The following is a 17,959-nucleotide window of genomic DNA, read 5'->3' on the forward strand; positions in this document are numbered from 1 at the left end:
CTTTCATCAATTAAATTCAATATTTCTTCTGTTACCCAAGGATTTCTACTAACCCTCTTCTTTTTACCTACTTGATCGTCTGCTGCCTTCACTACTTCATCCCTCAGAGCTACCCATTCTTCTTCTACTGTATTTCTTTCCCCCATTCCTTTCAATTGTTCCCTTATGCTCTCCCTGAAACTTTGTACAACCTCTGGTTCTTTCAGTTTATCCAGGTCCCATCTCCTTAAATTCCCACCTTTTTGCAGTTTCTTCAGTTTTAGTCTACAGGTCATAACCAACAGATTGTGGTCAGAGTCCACATCTGCCCCTGGAAATGTTTTACAATTTAAAATCTGGTTCCTAAATCTCTGTCTTACCATTATATAATCTATCTGATACCTTTTAGTATCTCCAGGGTTCTTCCATGTATACAACCTTCTATCATGATTCTTAAACAAAGTGTTAGCTATGATTAAGTTGTGCTCTGTGCAAAATTCTATCAGGCGGCTTCCTCTTTCATTTCTTAGCCCCAATCCATATTCACCTACTACGTTTCGTTCTCTCCCTTTTCCTACACTCGAATTCCAGTCACCCATGACTATTAAATTTTCGTCTCCCTTCACTATCTGAATAATTTCTTTTATTTCGTCATACATTTCTTCAATTTCTTCGTCATCTGAAGAGCTAGTTGGCATATAAACTTGTACTACTGTAGTAGGTGTGGGCTTCGTATTATGATGTATCATGCAGCGTAACTTGCTGTGACAGTGCGAGAGAGAGAGACAAAGATATTGTTTATTACTCTGTGGCGGACAGCGCTCACATAATTATTCTTAGGATATAGTTTTTGTTTTGTTCTGGTTAAGAGTAATTTTAGTAGTGGAGAGCCATTCTTGTGATGTAAAAAAATCGACGCCATTGCGAGTTTTTGATTCACATTGTAAAATATAAGTGCATATGGAAGGAAATCAGTTAATAGAACAATAAAATATTGTTCATTTCAAGAAGGTACGTCTTATTATACACCCAGCGATGTACTGCTATTGTGATTTACTAATAAACACCAGTTGAGAACAGTTCCGACGGGAGCGTTCAGTTGTAGTGAAATAGTTCGATGTTTTCTTCGGAAAAGAAGTCACTTCATGGATCATTCAAATCCACAATAGTAACTGGACATTTCTCAGAACTGAAAGCAATCTGATTGCTATGCAACAGACCCCCGAAGAATATTTCTCCGTATTTTGGTTACCACTTTCAGCTCAACATGGTACCTGCAGCATCTGGAGCCGATTTCTACAACAGCGGAAGCGTGTAATCGCCATCAGTTTCACACATCGCCCTGTGTACGCTGTATGTATTGACCCACAACAGTGAACATACAGTTACTCACACAAATAGGAAGACAATACTAGGTGGTGTGGGGAAACATTTCAGTATAATGGCCCTATAGAGATAAACAGTAAGTAGCCTAGTAAGAAAAGGAGTCGTTATAAATGTCTACCGTTAGACAGGACACGATCCTGATACAACACTCATAGTGAACCTGCAATATAAATATGTTAGTAATTTAGTAAGTAATGTTTCATTGTGTGTATATATGTCTAGTCTTATAGAGTAACTACATTATGGTCTTTTGTATGTTTCATGCTAACTGAACGTGCGGGAGTATCTTGTGAAGAGAACGAGTACGCCGTCCCAGCAGCCGAGCAGAAACTTCAAAAAGGCCAGAACATTTGAATTACTAGCTTTCTTGAGCATTTATGCATTGTAGTGGCCCCTCATGTAGAAATTTTCTAAGTATAAATAGAGTTGCTATATTAATTTTACTAGAATTCCAGTATTTCAGTAGATATAGTAAGACAACATTTTATGTGTTATCTATGCACTGTTTTTGTGTCACATTGTAAAGTGTACATTAACAGCATTAGGACATTAACGTTTTTGCGTGTGTAAAAGTTTAATAGTCACTTTTGTAGGACTTACTTAGAGGAGAAACTGTCAATTGTTCATTTACATGGTGATAACTAGATCTATGTTCAAAGCCAATAAGCAAGCACGCATCACAATGCCACAAAATGAATTAAATAGTGTGAATGCATCGTCAACTAGTGCCACAGAATTTAATACCGCCGTAGTTAGCGATATGTCTATTACTGCTGAGCAACCAGCAATAATTAATGCGCTCATGCCGTCGACACAAACGGTTGCTAGTTCCGACATTCATATGTCGAAAGAAGTCCAGAGAAATATGCAGCAACCAACAAACAACATGAATTTCATCTCTGACACAGACGCGTGCGAAAACGAAATGACTGTACCGAAAATTGTGTCGGTACAATCCTCATTAAGCCCAGTGCAATCGCCAATTGCTGAGAATACCGATTTGTTATCCCAGCTGATGTCAAGTTTGACTGTCATAACACAAGGGATTAAGGCATTGGAAACATCGCAATCTAATCTTGCAACGGCACAATCCACGTTTGCAAACGACATGAATCGTAGATTCCAGGCATTGGAGAGTGCGCAATTTAATTTGGCTCAGGAGCAATCTAATAAACTAAAAGAAATAAATGATAAGATTACTGAAAAATTCCAGAGTTTGGAAACAAAGCAGAGTCACTTGATTACTAGTCAGGCACAACTCATAGTTACACAAGAACAACAGTATCAGGAATTAACAAACAAATACAAAGACATCTTATGTCGTCAAGATACACTAAATCATCAAGTGCAAGAAGTTATACATGTACAGAACACTATTGCGCAAGACGTGAGTACAATTAAGCACGATAACGAGCAAGCTGTCATTGAGCTTACTCGGAGGATAGACACTCTCAGTTTCGAAGGCGAGAAACACATAGAGAAACTTTTCAATGAACATAAGATCGCATTTCCTAAGGACATTGAAGATTGGGCGAAAGAGCAAACAGAGACAGTGCGAAATTATGTTGACAAAACCTTGAAAGAAACGGTTTCTAACGTGCAAGTTAACAACGAAGCTGCACAAGAACAACTTAAAGCAGAAGTTAAAGAGATTAAGGAGAATATAGGAGATGAATTTCCTGCTTGGAAAGCAAAGATAGAAAATACATTAAAAGCATGCCAGCAGGGTCTAGTTAATACTAGAGGGGCACATACTACTTGCAGTTTATCAAAAGCAGACATTATTCCTGATGAAACCAGTGAAACCGAATCCATGCAACAATATCCATGTTATGGTGCATATTTACGTAATCAACCAGAAACAAATTATCGAGATTATCATTCACCGCGTAGTAGCCACCAGAATACACCTGTGACTATGAATGAAGAAAAAATGCTTAAATATCGTCAATTCCAGATATTTATTCCCGAAAGGAAGTCGATCAATCCCGTGGTATTTATCAAGCAATTTAAAGGGATATTGCCGCGAATGTGGACTGAGCAACAAAAAATTATGTACGTTGCAGGATTCATACATGGAGATGGATCGATGTGGGCGTCAGAAGCATCCGATTGGTGTCAAGATTATGACCAATTTGAACGCGCTTTCTTGCACAAATACTGGAATAAAGGTGTACAAGAAAGACTACGTAAGGAAGTTTTTAATCCACAACCTTTTTCTTTCAAAAATGGATCTTTAAGAAAGTATTTCGAGAAGTATATAAATAAAAGTAAATACTGGAATGAACCAATCCCGACGCAGGATATCAATAGAATATTAAAGGGCAAACTTCCACTTGAAGTTAAGGAAAAACTTCTACATGTGCCTGAACAACATGTGGAAGATTTTCTAGCCACATTGGATTCAATAGACATTCTGTTCGAAGAATCTCGTATGCGCTATAACCAACCAAGTTACCAACCTAACAAATACAATAGTAACAACAAACAGTATGGAAACAAACCTTTTGCACACAATTCACCAAACCCACAGGTGAATTATTTCCAGAAAAACGTGAAATTTGGTAACGAAAATCCCGACAAGTGTAATCATGATCAACAATGTGAACAAACATATAAACGGAAATGGAGGAAGAATAATAAGAAGAGGAAAGGATACTATCAAGAAGGGAATTATCAGCAAAAACGACGATATCAGCAACCAACCCATGAATATCACAACCAACCACAAACTTCAGGTTGGGTACCAAATGATAATGCAAATGAATGGAGAAATCTACCACCAATAATAACCGACGTAACGGAGCAGACATCTACTAATAATGGACAATCGTCAAACTAAACTCGACTGTCAGAAGCCCCGACGGTGCAGTCGAGGAAGTTTTCAGGGGCGAAAATTCGAGCGTCAAATTTTTCCGGTACAATGGAGGCAGATTATTAATAGAAGAACTTCAGCAGGTTATGATGCCTTGTCAAGAGCAACATATCACTGTACCTGTTGCGAAAATTCAGGCGGCGATTGAAGGCATTACTGTGCAAGTTACTTTAGATACAGGAGCAGCAGTAAATGTCGTTTCTGATAAGTTATTTCAAAGAATACTTCAGAAAGCCAATCCACCGATTTTTCCTGTTCAATGTTGTAGAATTGTAGGTCCTACTGGTCATAAGTCTTCTCAGGTTATAGTGCAGACTCAACTCCAGTTAGATATAGGAAATGTAGCTATAAATTGCACGTTCCTTGTAATAAAAAAATGTGGTTGAGGACTGTATCCTGGGTATAGATGAATTTAGAGAGAGAAATTGGCATATCGATTTTTCTCTAGGCCGTGCCAGTTTTACAATAATGGATCAGAAACATCAACTGAATCTTCTCAGGGAATATAGTACCCATGGAAAGTATTGTCAGGGACGAAAGCTGCAAATAAAGTGGATACATAGCAAACCTGTACGGTATTACCAAATTAATTATTTGCAACCAGTTTTAAACCCTGAAGTTGTGGTATATGAAAAGGTGCAAGAACCTGAATATTTGCAACAACACCAAAGAAAGCAATTATATGATCTTCTACAGGAATATCATGAAGTCTTTCAAGAAAGACCTGGTGTAATCAAGGGATACACATGCCATTTAGATGTGATACCACACCAAGTTTTCTGCCGTATTTTTTATCCAGTACCGTGGCACCAACGAAAGGCAGTTGATGCGGAAATCCACCAGATGCTTGAATGGGATCTGATCGAACCTTCGACGAGTCCATACTGTAGTCCGCTTCATGTTGTCTCGAAAAAGGGAGGAAAAGTTCGTCTCGTGCTAGACGCACGGCAGATAAATAAGATTATCATGCCCGTGCGAACTCACCCGGAAAACATCGATGAGCTAATTCAAAAGTTCGAGGGGATGAAATACTTAACAAATATTGATTTGAGAAGTTCATTTTGGCAGGTGGCTCTAGACGAACCATCAAAAAGGTACACCGCATTTGTACATGCAGGTAGAAGCTATCAATTTAAGGTTTTACCTTTTGGGCTAAACGTGAGCTCAGGAGTTTTTATAAATGCTCTAGATCATGCATTGGGACCTGCACTTCGAAGCAATTTAACTTTATTTGTGGACGACATGCTCATAGCTACGAGCACATGGGAGGAGCACGTTGATTTATTGAGAAGAGTGTTAGAACGTTTCAAGGAAGCAGGCATAACCGCAAATCTGCAAAAGTCCCATTTTGCTCGAGATAAAATCAAATTTTTGGGTCATCTTATAAATGAAAAAGGCATCTTACCGGACTCCGAGAAACTAAAGGCAATCAAAAACTTTGCAGTTCCAACAACAAAAAGACAGTTAAAGGGCTTCCTCGGAGTTGTCTCTTTTTTCAGGCGTTTCATTCACGACCACTCTATTAATGCAGAACCGTTGTACAGCTGTTGCGCAAAAATACTCCGTGGGTGTGGACGCAACAATGTCAGAATGCATTTGAAGCAATAAAACATGCCTTAGTCAATTCACAAATATTATATCATCCGGATATGAGCCAAGAATTCGGTTTAATGGCAGATGCTTCGGAAATTGGAATAGGTTCATGCTTCTTCCAAGTAAAGATGATAGATAGGAAATCAACTTTCTGTCCAATAGCTTTTGCTAGCCGACTCTTAACTGCTTGTGAAAGAACATATACGACTACCGAAAGGGAAGCATTGGCCGTAGTCTGGTCATTTAAGAAATTTTACTATTACTTATATGGAGCGAAGACAACAGTATACTGTGACCACAAAGCGTTAAGTTTTTTGCAAACGTGTAAATTATTACATCCAAGATTAGCAAGATGGACGCTCTCACTCCAAGAGTTTCAATTTGAAATTAAATACCTAAGCGGACAGGATAATTTCATCGCTGATGCACTGTCTAGAATGCCAGATGGAGATTTGTCAACTATCAACATCACCAGCAATCCGTCCGAATTTAATGTTCTTATAATGACTGATAGAATATATAGGAAACATTTTCTTGACATGTGTAAGAACATGGAAAAACTACAGAATGAAGATCCTCGTTGGCATTCAATAAAGGAAACTTTAGCAAAGCCTGGAAACGATGATCTGAAGAGACTGTACAAAGTTGAGGACGACGTCTTATTTCTCAAAGGGCATCTTGATTCAGATAATTGGAAGGTGTGTATTCCCGAGAAGAATGAGAATGACTTAATTTTGCACACGCACATCACTTGGGGACATTTTGGAGTATTAAAGTGTGCTCGGAAGATTCAAGCATATTGCTACTTCCCAAAAATTCGCAGGAAAGTGCACAGACAGTTAAGGAAATGTAAAATTTGGCAGCTAGCCAAACCAGGAAATTTTTGTGTGAAAGATTTCCTACATACTACTATACCCACTAAACCGCTGTCAATCATTTCGGTCGACGTCTGTGGTCCTCTACCATCATCAAGGGGAGGATGCAAATATATTGTAGCTTTTCTTGATATATTCACTAAGTATGTCAAACTTTATCCATTAAAATCAGCTACTTCTGCATCCATAGCCAAGAAGCTGGTCAAAGATTATATAGTCAAAGTAGGCAAACCAGAAGCTATTCTTTCTGACAATGGGTCAATGTTCACTGGATTTCGTTGGAGGCAAACATTAGCCAGTTGTGGTATAAAACAAATTCTAACATCAGTGTACCACCCTTCGGCGAATCCCGTGGAACGAATTTTTCGTGAATTAAACCGGTTCATGAGAACATATTGCCACAACCAGCAACCCAAATGGATCGATTATCTTTACGATTTTCAGGAAATTGTAAACAATATGCCACATACTACGACAGAATACACCCCATACGAACTGATGTTTGGAAAACAGGAACAGAATGACTGGATTCGACCAATTCCTAAAGTAGCTATTAACAAAATAGACCTACAAAATAAAGTACGACAATCCTTACTTAATATAATGGACAAGGCAAGAAAAAGGAAAATATATTTTGACAATCGACTTGGAAAAATAAAAACATATAAAGTGAAAGACCAAGTTTTAGTAAAAACTTATCCTAAGGCTTCACTTATACAGAGGAAGAACACAAAATGGCAATTATTGTATCAAGGACCATTTGTGATTACCAAAATACCCCATCCAGGAACTTATGTTTTGAAGGATGTGAAGAATGGAAAGGTGAAAGGAATGTATCCTCATCACTTGTTAAAGCAATTTCATGATGACTGAAGATTCTGAATATTGAAAATACTATTCTTATCAAATAATATTGATTAGAGAATTTTCATTAAACCTATGAATCATACTTAGGATAGTTTCTTTTTTTTGCAATTTAGTAGTTAGTTTTTCTTTTCAGGCATACTGTACGAGAGATATGCAGACATTATGTATAGGTTTTCCACTGTAAGGATAAGTTTTCTTTTCAGTATGCAGAGAATTTAGCTATAGTATGAATGATTTCTTTTAAAAAATTTTTATTTAGTAGATAGTAATATCAATCAGGTTTCACAATGCATAATGACCATGGGTTAGTGACTCAAATGAATCTGGTCTATGGCAAGATATTGTTTCTTATGTCAACTTAACAATCTCAATGTATGTTTGTATTTGCTTTTTTACTCGCTGAGCTGAAGTCATGCTGTTCGGAAGGGGTAACCTGTTCTCAGTTTTAAAAGGACGCCTATTACTTTGTTTCAATCTTTTGTGATGAACATTGTCTTTAGAATTGTACTATTGTTGTAACATACCTGTGTATGTATATTATGTTATATCAATTGTTGCTCGTGAAGTTACCAACTGAGCGAATGCCTTTCAGTTATAAGCCCATCAACAAGTGTTAAAGTCCATCTGAAAGATGACGAGCATAAGTTGACACGGCAGCTCCAGTTGGATTTGTGTATAGTGCATTCTAGGGTTGTTGATAGAAATGAAGAATACCTTACGACTTCCGAATATTTCGAATTCAGGACAGAGAATTAGAAAGAACTTTAGATTAGATTCTATTTCAGCTCAGCATAGATCAAACGCCTTTTCCACGGAACTTACACTGACTCTTATTTTCATGTTAACCATATGCGGAAAACCATAATACCCACGAGGAGACGGTGAAATGGGAATAGAATTCAATCAGTTACCCGGAGATGACTGATAGAAGGGAATCGTAGATGGACGTAAACCAACGCGTCGACGGTTCACCTCAAGACACAGAAGATTAACAGTGTTGTGTTTCTTTTGTGAACAGTGTTTAAATTCATTCAACAAAAAAATCCATATTGTAAATATTTTTTTTTATTTTCCTTTGTAATTCAATTAATTACCCTTGCAAATGAGAAATACGAGGATGGTAAATCTACCCCGCGGTTTTCCTCGGTTTTCCTTTGTGGGGCTTGGCCGAATGGCTAGATTATCCGTTTGAGACATCCCAAGGCGAGTGACAGAAGCTCTGAATGATGATAAAAAAGGTTTCTGATCACCTCTCATGCCATCCTCGACAAATGAATAAAAGCAAGCATGTAAGCTATGCATATATGCTGCATCAGGAATTCAGCACAGCCTTTGTCAGCAGTATATGCACCCAAATCTATAATTTACATTTAGCTAGTCATTCACTAATACCAAAATATCATAAGAAATACAGTGGACATTAATACTCTAGTGGACTTTAATACAGCGTCATAAACAATCACCGATATAGTGTTGTGTGAACGCTCGTGTTTGTTTTTGCCCAAAAACGTTCGTCCACAAGAGGGGCATATATGATGTATCATGCAGCGTAACTTGCTGTGACAGTGCGAGAGAGAGACAGAGATATTTTTTATTACTCTGTGGCGGACAGCGCTCACATAATTATTCTTAGGATATAGTTTTTGTTTTGTTCTGGTTAAGAGTAATTTTAGTAGTGGAGAGCCATTCTTGTGATGTAAAAAAATCGACGCCATTGCGAGTTTTTGATTCACATTGTAAAATATAAGTGCATATGGAAGGAAATCAGTTAATAGAACAATAAAATATTGTTCATTTCAAGAAGGTACGTCTTATTATACACCCAGCGATGTACTGCTATTGTGATTTACTAATAAACACCAGTTGAGAACAGTTCCGACGGGAGCGTTCAGTTGTAGTGAAATAGTTCGATGTTTTCTTCGGAAAAGAAGTCACTTCATGGATCATTCAAATCCACAATAGTAACTGGACATTTCTCAGAACTGAAAGCAATCTGATTGCTATGCAACAGACCACCCGAAGAATATTTCTCCATATTTTGGTTACCACTTTCAGCTCAACATGGTATCTGCAGCATCTGGAGCAGATTTCTGCAACAGCGGAAGCGTGTAATCGCCATCAGTTTCACACATCGCCCTGTGTACGCTGTATGTATTGACCCACAACAGTGAACATACAGTTACTCACACAAATAGAAAGACAATACTAGGTGGTGTGGGGAAACATTTCAGTATAATGGCCCTATAGAGCTAAACAGTAATTAGCCTAGTAAGAAAAGGAGTCGTATGGCCACAATAATGCGATCACTATGCTGTTTGTAGTAGCTTACCAGCATTCCTATTTTCCTATTCATTATTAAACCAACTCCTGCATTACCCCTATTTGACTTTGTGTTTTTAACCCTGTAGTCACCTGACCAGAAGTCTTGTTCCTCCTGCCACCAAACTTCACTAATTCCCACTATATCTAACTTTAACCTATCCATTTCCCTTTTTAAATTTTCTAACCTACCTGCCCGATTAAGGGATCTGACATTCCACGCTCCGATCCGTAGAACGCCAGTTTTCATTCTCCTGATAACGACATCCTCTTGAGTAGTCCCCGCCCGGAGATCCGAATGGGGGACTATTTTACCTCCGGAATATTTTACCCAAGAGGACGCCATCATCATTTAATCATACAGTAAAGCTGCATGCCCTCGGGAAAAATTACGGCCGTAGTTTCTCCTTGCTTTCAGCCGTTCGCAGTACCAGCACAGCAAGGCCGTTTTGGTTATTGTTACAAGGCCAGATCAGTCAATCATCCAGACTGTTGCCCTTGCAACTACTGAAAAGGCTGCTGCCCCTCTTCAGGAACCACACGTTTGTCTGGCCTCTCAACAGATACCCCTCCGTTGTGGTTGTACCTACGGTACGGCTATCTGTATCGCTGAGGCACGCAAGCCTCCCCACCAACGGCAAGGTCCATGGTTCATGGGGGTTCGTTTATCATCTGCATTTATTCTGCCAATTTTAATGGCCAGTAGTGTACATTCTGTATTACACTATAGCAGTTATTTCTATGGTCCAGGTTTCATCGAGCTATGATACATGGTAGTTTTGAACACTAGTATTCATAAAAAATATACGTTGGTAGGGCTAAAAACTGTCGTCTGCACTTGGTGACATGATGTGTGAGGGCTTCAAAATCTGAATCGATTTAGCAAGACGAAGATACGAGGATTGGAACTTTAATAGTGGCAACTATTTATTTACAGCTCGTACAAAATAGTACGTGTTTCGAAGTTTTACTGACCTTCGAAGTAGTCACCAGCATTGTGTATAACCCGCTGCCAGCGATGTGGAAATCGTTGGATACTCTTTAGCAGTGCCAGTTGTGTTGACAGTTCGAGCGGCGCGGTCTGTTGCCCGACAAATTTGTAGCAGTTCTCAAGCAAATGCCGTGAAGTGTTTCTTTCAGTTTAAAAATCGAGTTGAACTCACGAGGGCTTAAGTCAGGGGACTGCAGTAGGTGGTACAGAACTTAGCAGACCCATCAGTCAAACAAATCAGTAACAGCTTGCACTGTTTGCGCTTGAGCATTGTCCTGCAAAATGATGGTCAGGTCCTGCAGAAAGTGTCATCACTTCTGTCTCTATGCTGTTCATTTTTGGAACAGAACCTACGACCAACTTAGAAGTGATGACACTTTCTGCAGGACCTAACCATCATTTTGCAGGACAATGCTCAAGCACGTACAGTGCAAGCTGTTACTGATTTGTCTGATTGATTGGGCTGCTAAGTGCTATACCACCCTGACTTAAGCCCTCGAGAGTTCAACTCGATTTCTGAGCTAAAGGAAACACTTCACGGCATTCGCGGCAGAACTGCTACAAATTCGTCGGGCAATAGACCGCGCCGCTCGAAATGTCAACACAACTGGCACTGCTAAAGAGTACGTATCCTAAGACTTCCACATCGCTGGCAGCGGATTATACACAATGTGGTCACTACTTTGAAGGTCAGTAAACTTTGAAACACATATCTATTTCGTACGAGCTGTAAATAAGTTGTTGCCACTATTAAAGTTCCAAGCCTCGTATTTACGGAAACTTCCGAGGTCACCCTACATTTCATTCATTGACAAGCGAGTGAACTGCGTATATGTAAAGTAGGGTGTGAATAAACTCAAACCTCAGAGGATGTAGACATTGATTAGAAGACAGCAGCACAGAGAAAAGGAAATTTTTAGAGAAGAGAACTAATTATATCGTTAGATCATATGCAAAGAAATTGCAGTAAGTGGAAATTCTAACAGAAGATGTGAGGAGGCAACCAGAGTGACTTCAGCTGAAAGATCTACCTGTGGATAATGACGCCAAGACAGGCAGTTGTGGCCGAATGGGAGTCGGAGGCCAGTGCTGGAACCCGAAATTGTTGGACGTGGGAGTGACTGTATGAAGTGAGATCGACTTTCGTGAAGAAGTGGTAAGGTAATTAAAAGTGTGGAGACAGGATAGTGAGAGTGGAAGATAGGACCCTTAGTGAATATAAAATTAAACCTACATCAACAAGTTGTTTTGATTGGGTGCAACACAGTGAACACACGTAGTGAAGTAAGTAGTAACACTGTCTCATAACGGTTTGTGTAACAAAATAACCGTGAAAATAAATAAGAGATATTGAGAAAGGAGTGATCATACGTCTTTCTCATTGCAATAATCCTTCGATTACTAATTGACAGCCACGCGGGATTAACCGAGCGGTCTTGGGCGCTGCAGTCATGGACTGTGCGGCTGGTCCCGGCGGAGGTTCGAGTCCTCCCTCGGGCATGGGTGTGTGTGTTTGTCCATAGGATAATTTAGGTTAAGTAGTGTGTAAGCTTAGGGACTGATGACCTTAGTCCCATAAGATTTCACACACTTTGAACATTTTGAACTAATTGACATTAAGAAAGAGCAGAAGAGTTCGCCATCACAGATCTGATTTATCTTAACGTAAGAAAGAACAATGTATTAGTATTACAGCTGTGTAGCATAGTTCTTCAACGAAGGAAACAACACGGGGAGGTCAGCTTTGTTTGCATATCGCAGAATCTTATGTACTTTTCTTGCAGTCAGATTCCGTTGTGTATAGCCATTAACGTATTTCAGACGGGGAACAGTAAGTATGGTATACTTGGTTTAACGTGTCAGAAGAAGTGGAAGGATTATCATAGTATCGGTGCCGTAGGCTTCTGGTAACGTTTTCTAGGTGAGGGATTGGAGTGCATTTTAAACACAAACATTTTAAGTTAGGCTTTACTGGAACCATTACCTATATCGATTGAAACAACAAGGTTACTGATGGCATTCTCTTGAGGCGCTAAAAATCCACAGTGTTTCGGCTGATGGCTTCTGCGGCAGTTCGTGTGGTGACTGTCGTGGCGTCCGTCATCACATCAATGCACTAGGAGCGCTAGGACGAAAGCTTGTGTGTTTTTAACCGTTTGACGAGGCTGGGAGCACGAGAGAATTGTATATCGCCGTGAAATCATGAATTCGTGCAAAAAAGTTTACTCTTACCATGCACAAGTTTCAGAAGCTTGAACCTCCATCATTGGGTAGATTTACACTGTCTGTCCTAGGAGTTCTATAATTGATTTGGCTCCTGGGATGCAAGTGACGTCAGCCTAGTGGCTACGGTGGTAACCTGAACTAACAATTGTAAACAACAGATTTGCGAACATTCATGAGGTGAACATGGCAGGTGCCATAACCTGATTTCCCGGAGACTTGGCTCATTGGAAGAGGAGTGAAAATAAATGAACGCGTGTCTTAGCTTTTCCATAGATACTCGACCGTTTCTGAGAAAACGACGTTCAAGGTTTTTGACGTAATTGAAATGTCTTTTATATAGCGGGCGATAATCTCAGACATAATTGTGGCACACTGGCTGGCGTCGCGGCCTCTCAAATTTTCGCCCCGCATTTGAAGCCCCATTATTGTTTTTATTTGTTTTTTCGTTCATCCTTCCACGTCTATACAAGGCTAGTACACGAATGTTTCTAACCAAGTTTGGGGTGCAAGGGCTTACATTAATTGTGAAATCACAACTGGTTTATCGTAATAAGTGTCATATATTTGTTGTATATGATAAGTGTTTGGTAATATCAGGGGCTACAATCTTTTTAAATTCTCTTATTGCTATATTTCGTCCTTATGCCAGTTCTTATATGAATTCCTATAGTTTATGCTTATGTTTGTTCTACAGGAACATTTTCTGCATTCCCTAGGACGATACTGATCGCAGAAACATTCCAAACACCACGTGTGAAGGGAAGTTTGCCACAGTAACATTTCTTCATACGAATCTCATCTAGAGAAAGAAAAATCATTAACGTTGTTGAAGACTTCACGCATTCCCAATAACTTCGTGGCAAACCACGCATAGCGGATCGCTTTACCGAAAACTGGCGCCTGTTATTGATCATGAATGAAAATACGCTACAGGAATTAAACTGAAAACAATTTAAAATAATTTTCTCGTTGATTTATTGATTTTTTAAAAAGTCATTCATCAGACATAAAATTAGTAGACGAATAAGGACAACGTTATTTCAGTATACATTGGAAAATATTCTTGTAGTAATCTCGTACGGACATGGATAGTTAAATTAAAAACGAAAATAAAAACAATAATCGGGTATCGAACATGGGGAGCAAAAAAACCCAGTACGTTGTCCTCGATGGTGAGTGTTCATCGGAGGTGAGGGTATCGTCTGGAGTGCCACAGGGAAGTGTGGTAGGTCCGTTGTCATTTTCTATCTACATAAATGATCTTTTGGATAGGGTGGATAGCAATGTGCGGCTGTTTGCTGATGATGCTGTGGTGCACGGGAAGGTGTCGTTGAGTGACTGTAGGAGGATACAAGATGACTTGGACAGGATTTGTGATTGGTGTAAAGAATGGCAGCTAACTCTAAATATAGATAAATGTAAATTAATGCAGATGAATAGGAAAAAGAATCCCGTAATGTTTGAATACTCCATTAGTAGTGTAGCGCTTGACACAGTCACGTCGATTAAATATTTGGGCGTAACATTACAGAGTGATATGAAGTGGGACAAGCATGTAATGGCAGTTGTGGGGAAGGCGGATAGTCGTCTTCGGTTCATTGGTAGAATTTTGGGAAGATGTGGTTCATCTGTAAAGGAGACCGCTTATAAAACACTAATACGACCTATTCTTGAGTACTGCTCGAGCGTTTGCGATCCCTATCAGGTCGGATTGAGGGAGGACATAGAGGCAATTCAGAGGCGGGCTGCTAGATTTGTTACTGGCAGGTTTGATCATCACGCGAGTGTTACGGAAATGCTTCAGGATCTCGGGTGGGAGTCTCTGGAGGAAAGGAGGCGTTCTTTTCGTGAATCGCTACGGAGGAAATTTAGAGAACCAGCATTTGAGGCTGACTGCAGTAAAATTTTACTGCCGCCAACTTATATTTCGTGGAAAGACCACAAAGATAAGATAAGAGAGATTAGGGCTCGTACAGTGGCATGTAGGCAGTAATTTTTCCATCGTTCTGTTTGGGAGTGGAACAGGAAGAGAAGATGCTAGTTGTGGTACGAGGTAACCTCCGCCACACACCGTATGGTGGGTTGCGAAGTATGTGTGTAGATGTACATGTAGAAAAGTAAAACTGCGACGGTTTGTCACTGTGCCATCTTTTCTGCTAAACTATTTTCTCGATAAAAGGATCATAAAGTACCTCAAAACTCTGAGCGTCGGTTTCTGAGAAACGATCGAGTATCTATGGAAAAGCCCAGACAAATATTCGCTTCTCTTTTTTCTTTTTTTTGACTCCTCTTCCACTCAGCGAAGTTTCTGCGAAATCAAGTTATGGCACTTGTCGTATTCTTCTCGTGCAGCCGTAGTGTTTAAACGTTGCTGGTGTCACAAACGACAGTGTAGCAACATTTCTAAATTAAGAAATGCTCTTGAATGATCTGAGCCCTATGCAATACATCTGCTATGCTATCAGGCGTCGCCCGGTAATTATCGGGAACTGCGAGACCTGTTCGTAAATATTAGGTGCCACATACCTCCGGAAACCCCCTAAGGACACGCAAAACAGCAAAAGTATTGCATTTAAAATGTGTGCGGTTTTAAGCAAGTGATCATAAACTTTTCGCTCATCAGTGTATATTGCTCATGTGCTATATACATTGTAATGTTGACTCATTAAAGGTGATTGGTTAGGTGTAAGAGAGGATCTGTGGGCTCTAATCTTTAGTGGTGAAAGATATGCACAAATAGGTGTATAATTTAGAGAAATCTCTTTATATTACTACAGCATGAGGCAAGCGGTGCTTAAGTACACTCCTGGAAATGGAAAAAAGAACACATTGACACCGGTGTGTCAGACCCACCATACTTGCTCCGGACACTGCGAGAGGGCTGTACAAGCAATGATCACACGCACGGCACAGCGGACACACCAGGAACCGCGGTGTTGGCCGTCGAATGGCGCTAGCTGCGCAGCATTTGTGCACCGCCGCCGTCAGTGTCAGCCAGTTTGCCGTGGCATACGGAGCTCCATCGCAGTCTTTAACACTGGTAGCATGCCGCGACAGCGTGGACGTGAACCGTATGTGCAGTTGACGGACTTTGAGCGAGGGCGTATAGTGGGCATGCGGGAGGCCGGGTGGACGTACCGCCGAATTGCTCAACACGTGGGGCGTGAGGTCTCCACAGTACATCGATGTTGTCGCCAGTGGTCGGCGGAAGGTGCACGTGCCCGTCGACCTGGGACCGGACCGCAGCGACGCACGGATGCACGCCAAGACCGTAGGATCCTACGCAGTGCCGTAGGGGACCGCACCGGCACTTCCCAGCAAATTAGGGACACTGTTGCTCCTGGGGTATCGGCGAGGACCATTCGCAACCGTCTCCATGAAGCTGGGCTACGGTCCCGCACACCGTTAGGCCGTCTTCCGCTCACGCCCCAACATCGTGCAGCCCGCTTCCAGTGGTGTCGCGACAGGCGTGAATGGATGGACGAATGGAGACGTGTCGTCTTCAGCGATGAGAGTCGCTTCTGCCTTGGTGCCAATGATGGTCGTATGCGTGTTTGGCGCCGTGCAGGTGAGCGCCACAATCAGGACTGCATACGACCGAGGTACACAGGGCCAACACCCGGCATCATGGTGCGGGGAGCGATCTCCTACACTGGCCGTACACCACTGGTGATCGTCAAGGGGACACTGAATAGTGCACGGTACATCCAAACCGTCATCGAACCCATCGTTCTACCATTGCTAGACCGGCAAGGGAACTTGCTGTTCCAACAGGACAATGCACGTCCGCATGTATCCCGTGCCACCCAACGTGCTCTAGAAGGTGTAAGTCAACTACCCTGGCCAGCAAGATCTCCGGATCTGTCCCCCATTGAGCATGTTTGGGACTGGATGAAGCTTCGTCTCACGCGGTCTGCACGTCCAGCACAAACGCTGGTCCAACTGAGGCACCAGGTGGAAATGGCATGGCAAGCCGTTCCACAGGACTACATCCAGCATCTCTACGATTGTCTCCATGGGAGAATAGCAGCCTGCATTGCTGCGAAAGGTGGATATACACTGTACTAGTGCCGACATTGTGCATGCTCTGTTGCCTGTGTCTATGTGCCTGTGGTTCTGTCAGTGTGATCATGTGACATATCTGACCCCAGGAATGTGTCAATAAAGTTTCCCCTTCCTGGGACAATGAATTCACGGTGTTCTTATTTCAATTTCCAGGAGTGTATATTGGTTTGCCAAGTTGTGTGTGACGACGTGCTTTGGCCGCTCTGTACCTTTGGAGGGCGCAAGTGCGCAGGGCCAGCTGCTGGGTAGCTTGCTGCGGAGCTGCCTCACGACGGTGCGGTTGCAGCAGAAGATGTAGAAGATGAACGCCGGCCGCATCACGTTCACCAGGTCAGTCACGATCCACACGTAGGCAGGTCCGCCCACTGCCCACGACACGATCTCCATCAGCCACGTTACGCCCGTTAGACCGAACAGTTTGAGGTACAGCGAAAGCCTGCAAAGGAGAACACCTTCTGTGGCGACTCACATCGACTCACATCTACACTACTGGCAATTAAGTTTGCTACACCACGAAGATGACGTGCTACAGACGCGAAATTTAACCGACAGCAAGAAGATGCTGTGATATGCAAATGATTAGCTTTTCAGAGCATTCACACAAGGTTGCCGCCGGTGGCGACACCTACAACGTCCTGATATCAGGAAAGTTTCCAACCGATTTCTCATACACAAACAGCAGATGACCGGCGTTGCCTGGTGAAACGTCGTTGTGATGCCTCGTGTAAAGAGGAGAAATGCTTACCATCACGTTTCCGACTTTGGTAAAGGTCGGATTGTAGA

At 41.3% G+C, this 17,959-nt stretch overlaps 1 protein-coding gene across 1 annotated transcript in view; it reads right to left on the minus strand.

Annotated features, from left to right (window-relative positions):
• Window positions 1–17,959, minus strand: part of LOC126419424 (G-protein coupled receptor Mth2-like) — a 109,687-nt gene that overhangs the window by 17,391 nt on the left and 74,337 nt on the right. Inside the window, exon 3 of the mRNA XM_050086612.1 lies at window positions 17,386–17,612. Within this exon, the coding sequence (XP_049942569.1) occupies window positions 17,386–17,612 (227 nt within the window). The remainder of the gene's footprint in view (window positions 1–17,385; window positions 17,613–17,959) is intronic.

Source organism: Schistocerca serialis, chromosome 9 (assembly GCF_023864345.2).
Source record: "Schistocerca serialis cubense isolate TAMUIC-IGC-003099 chromosome 9, iqSchSeri2.2, whole genome shotgun sequence".
Taxonomy (NCBI): domain Eukaryota; kingdom Metazoa; phylum Arthropoda; class Insecta; order Orthoptera; family Acrididae; genus Schistocerca; species Schistocerca serialis.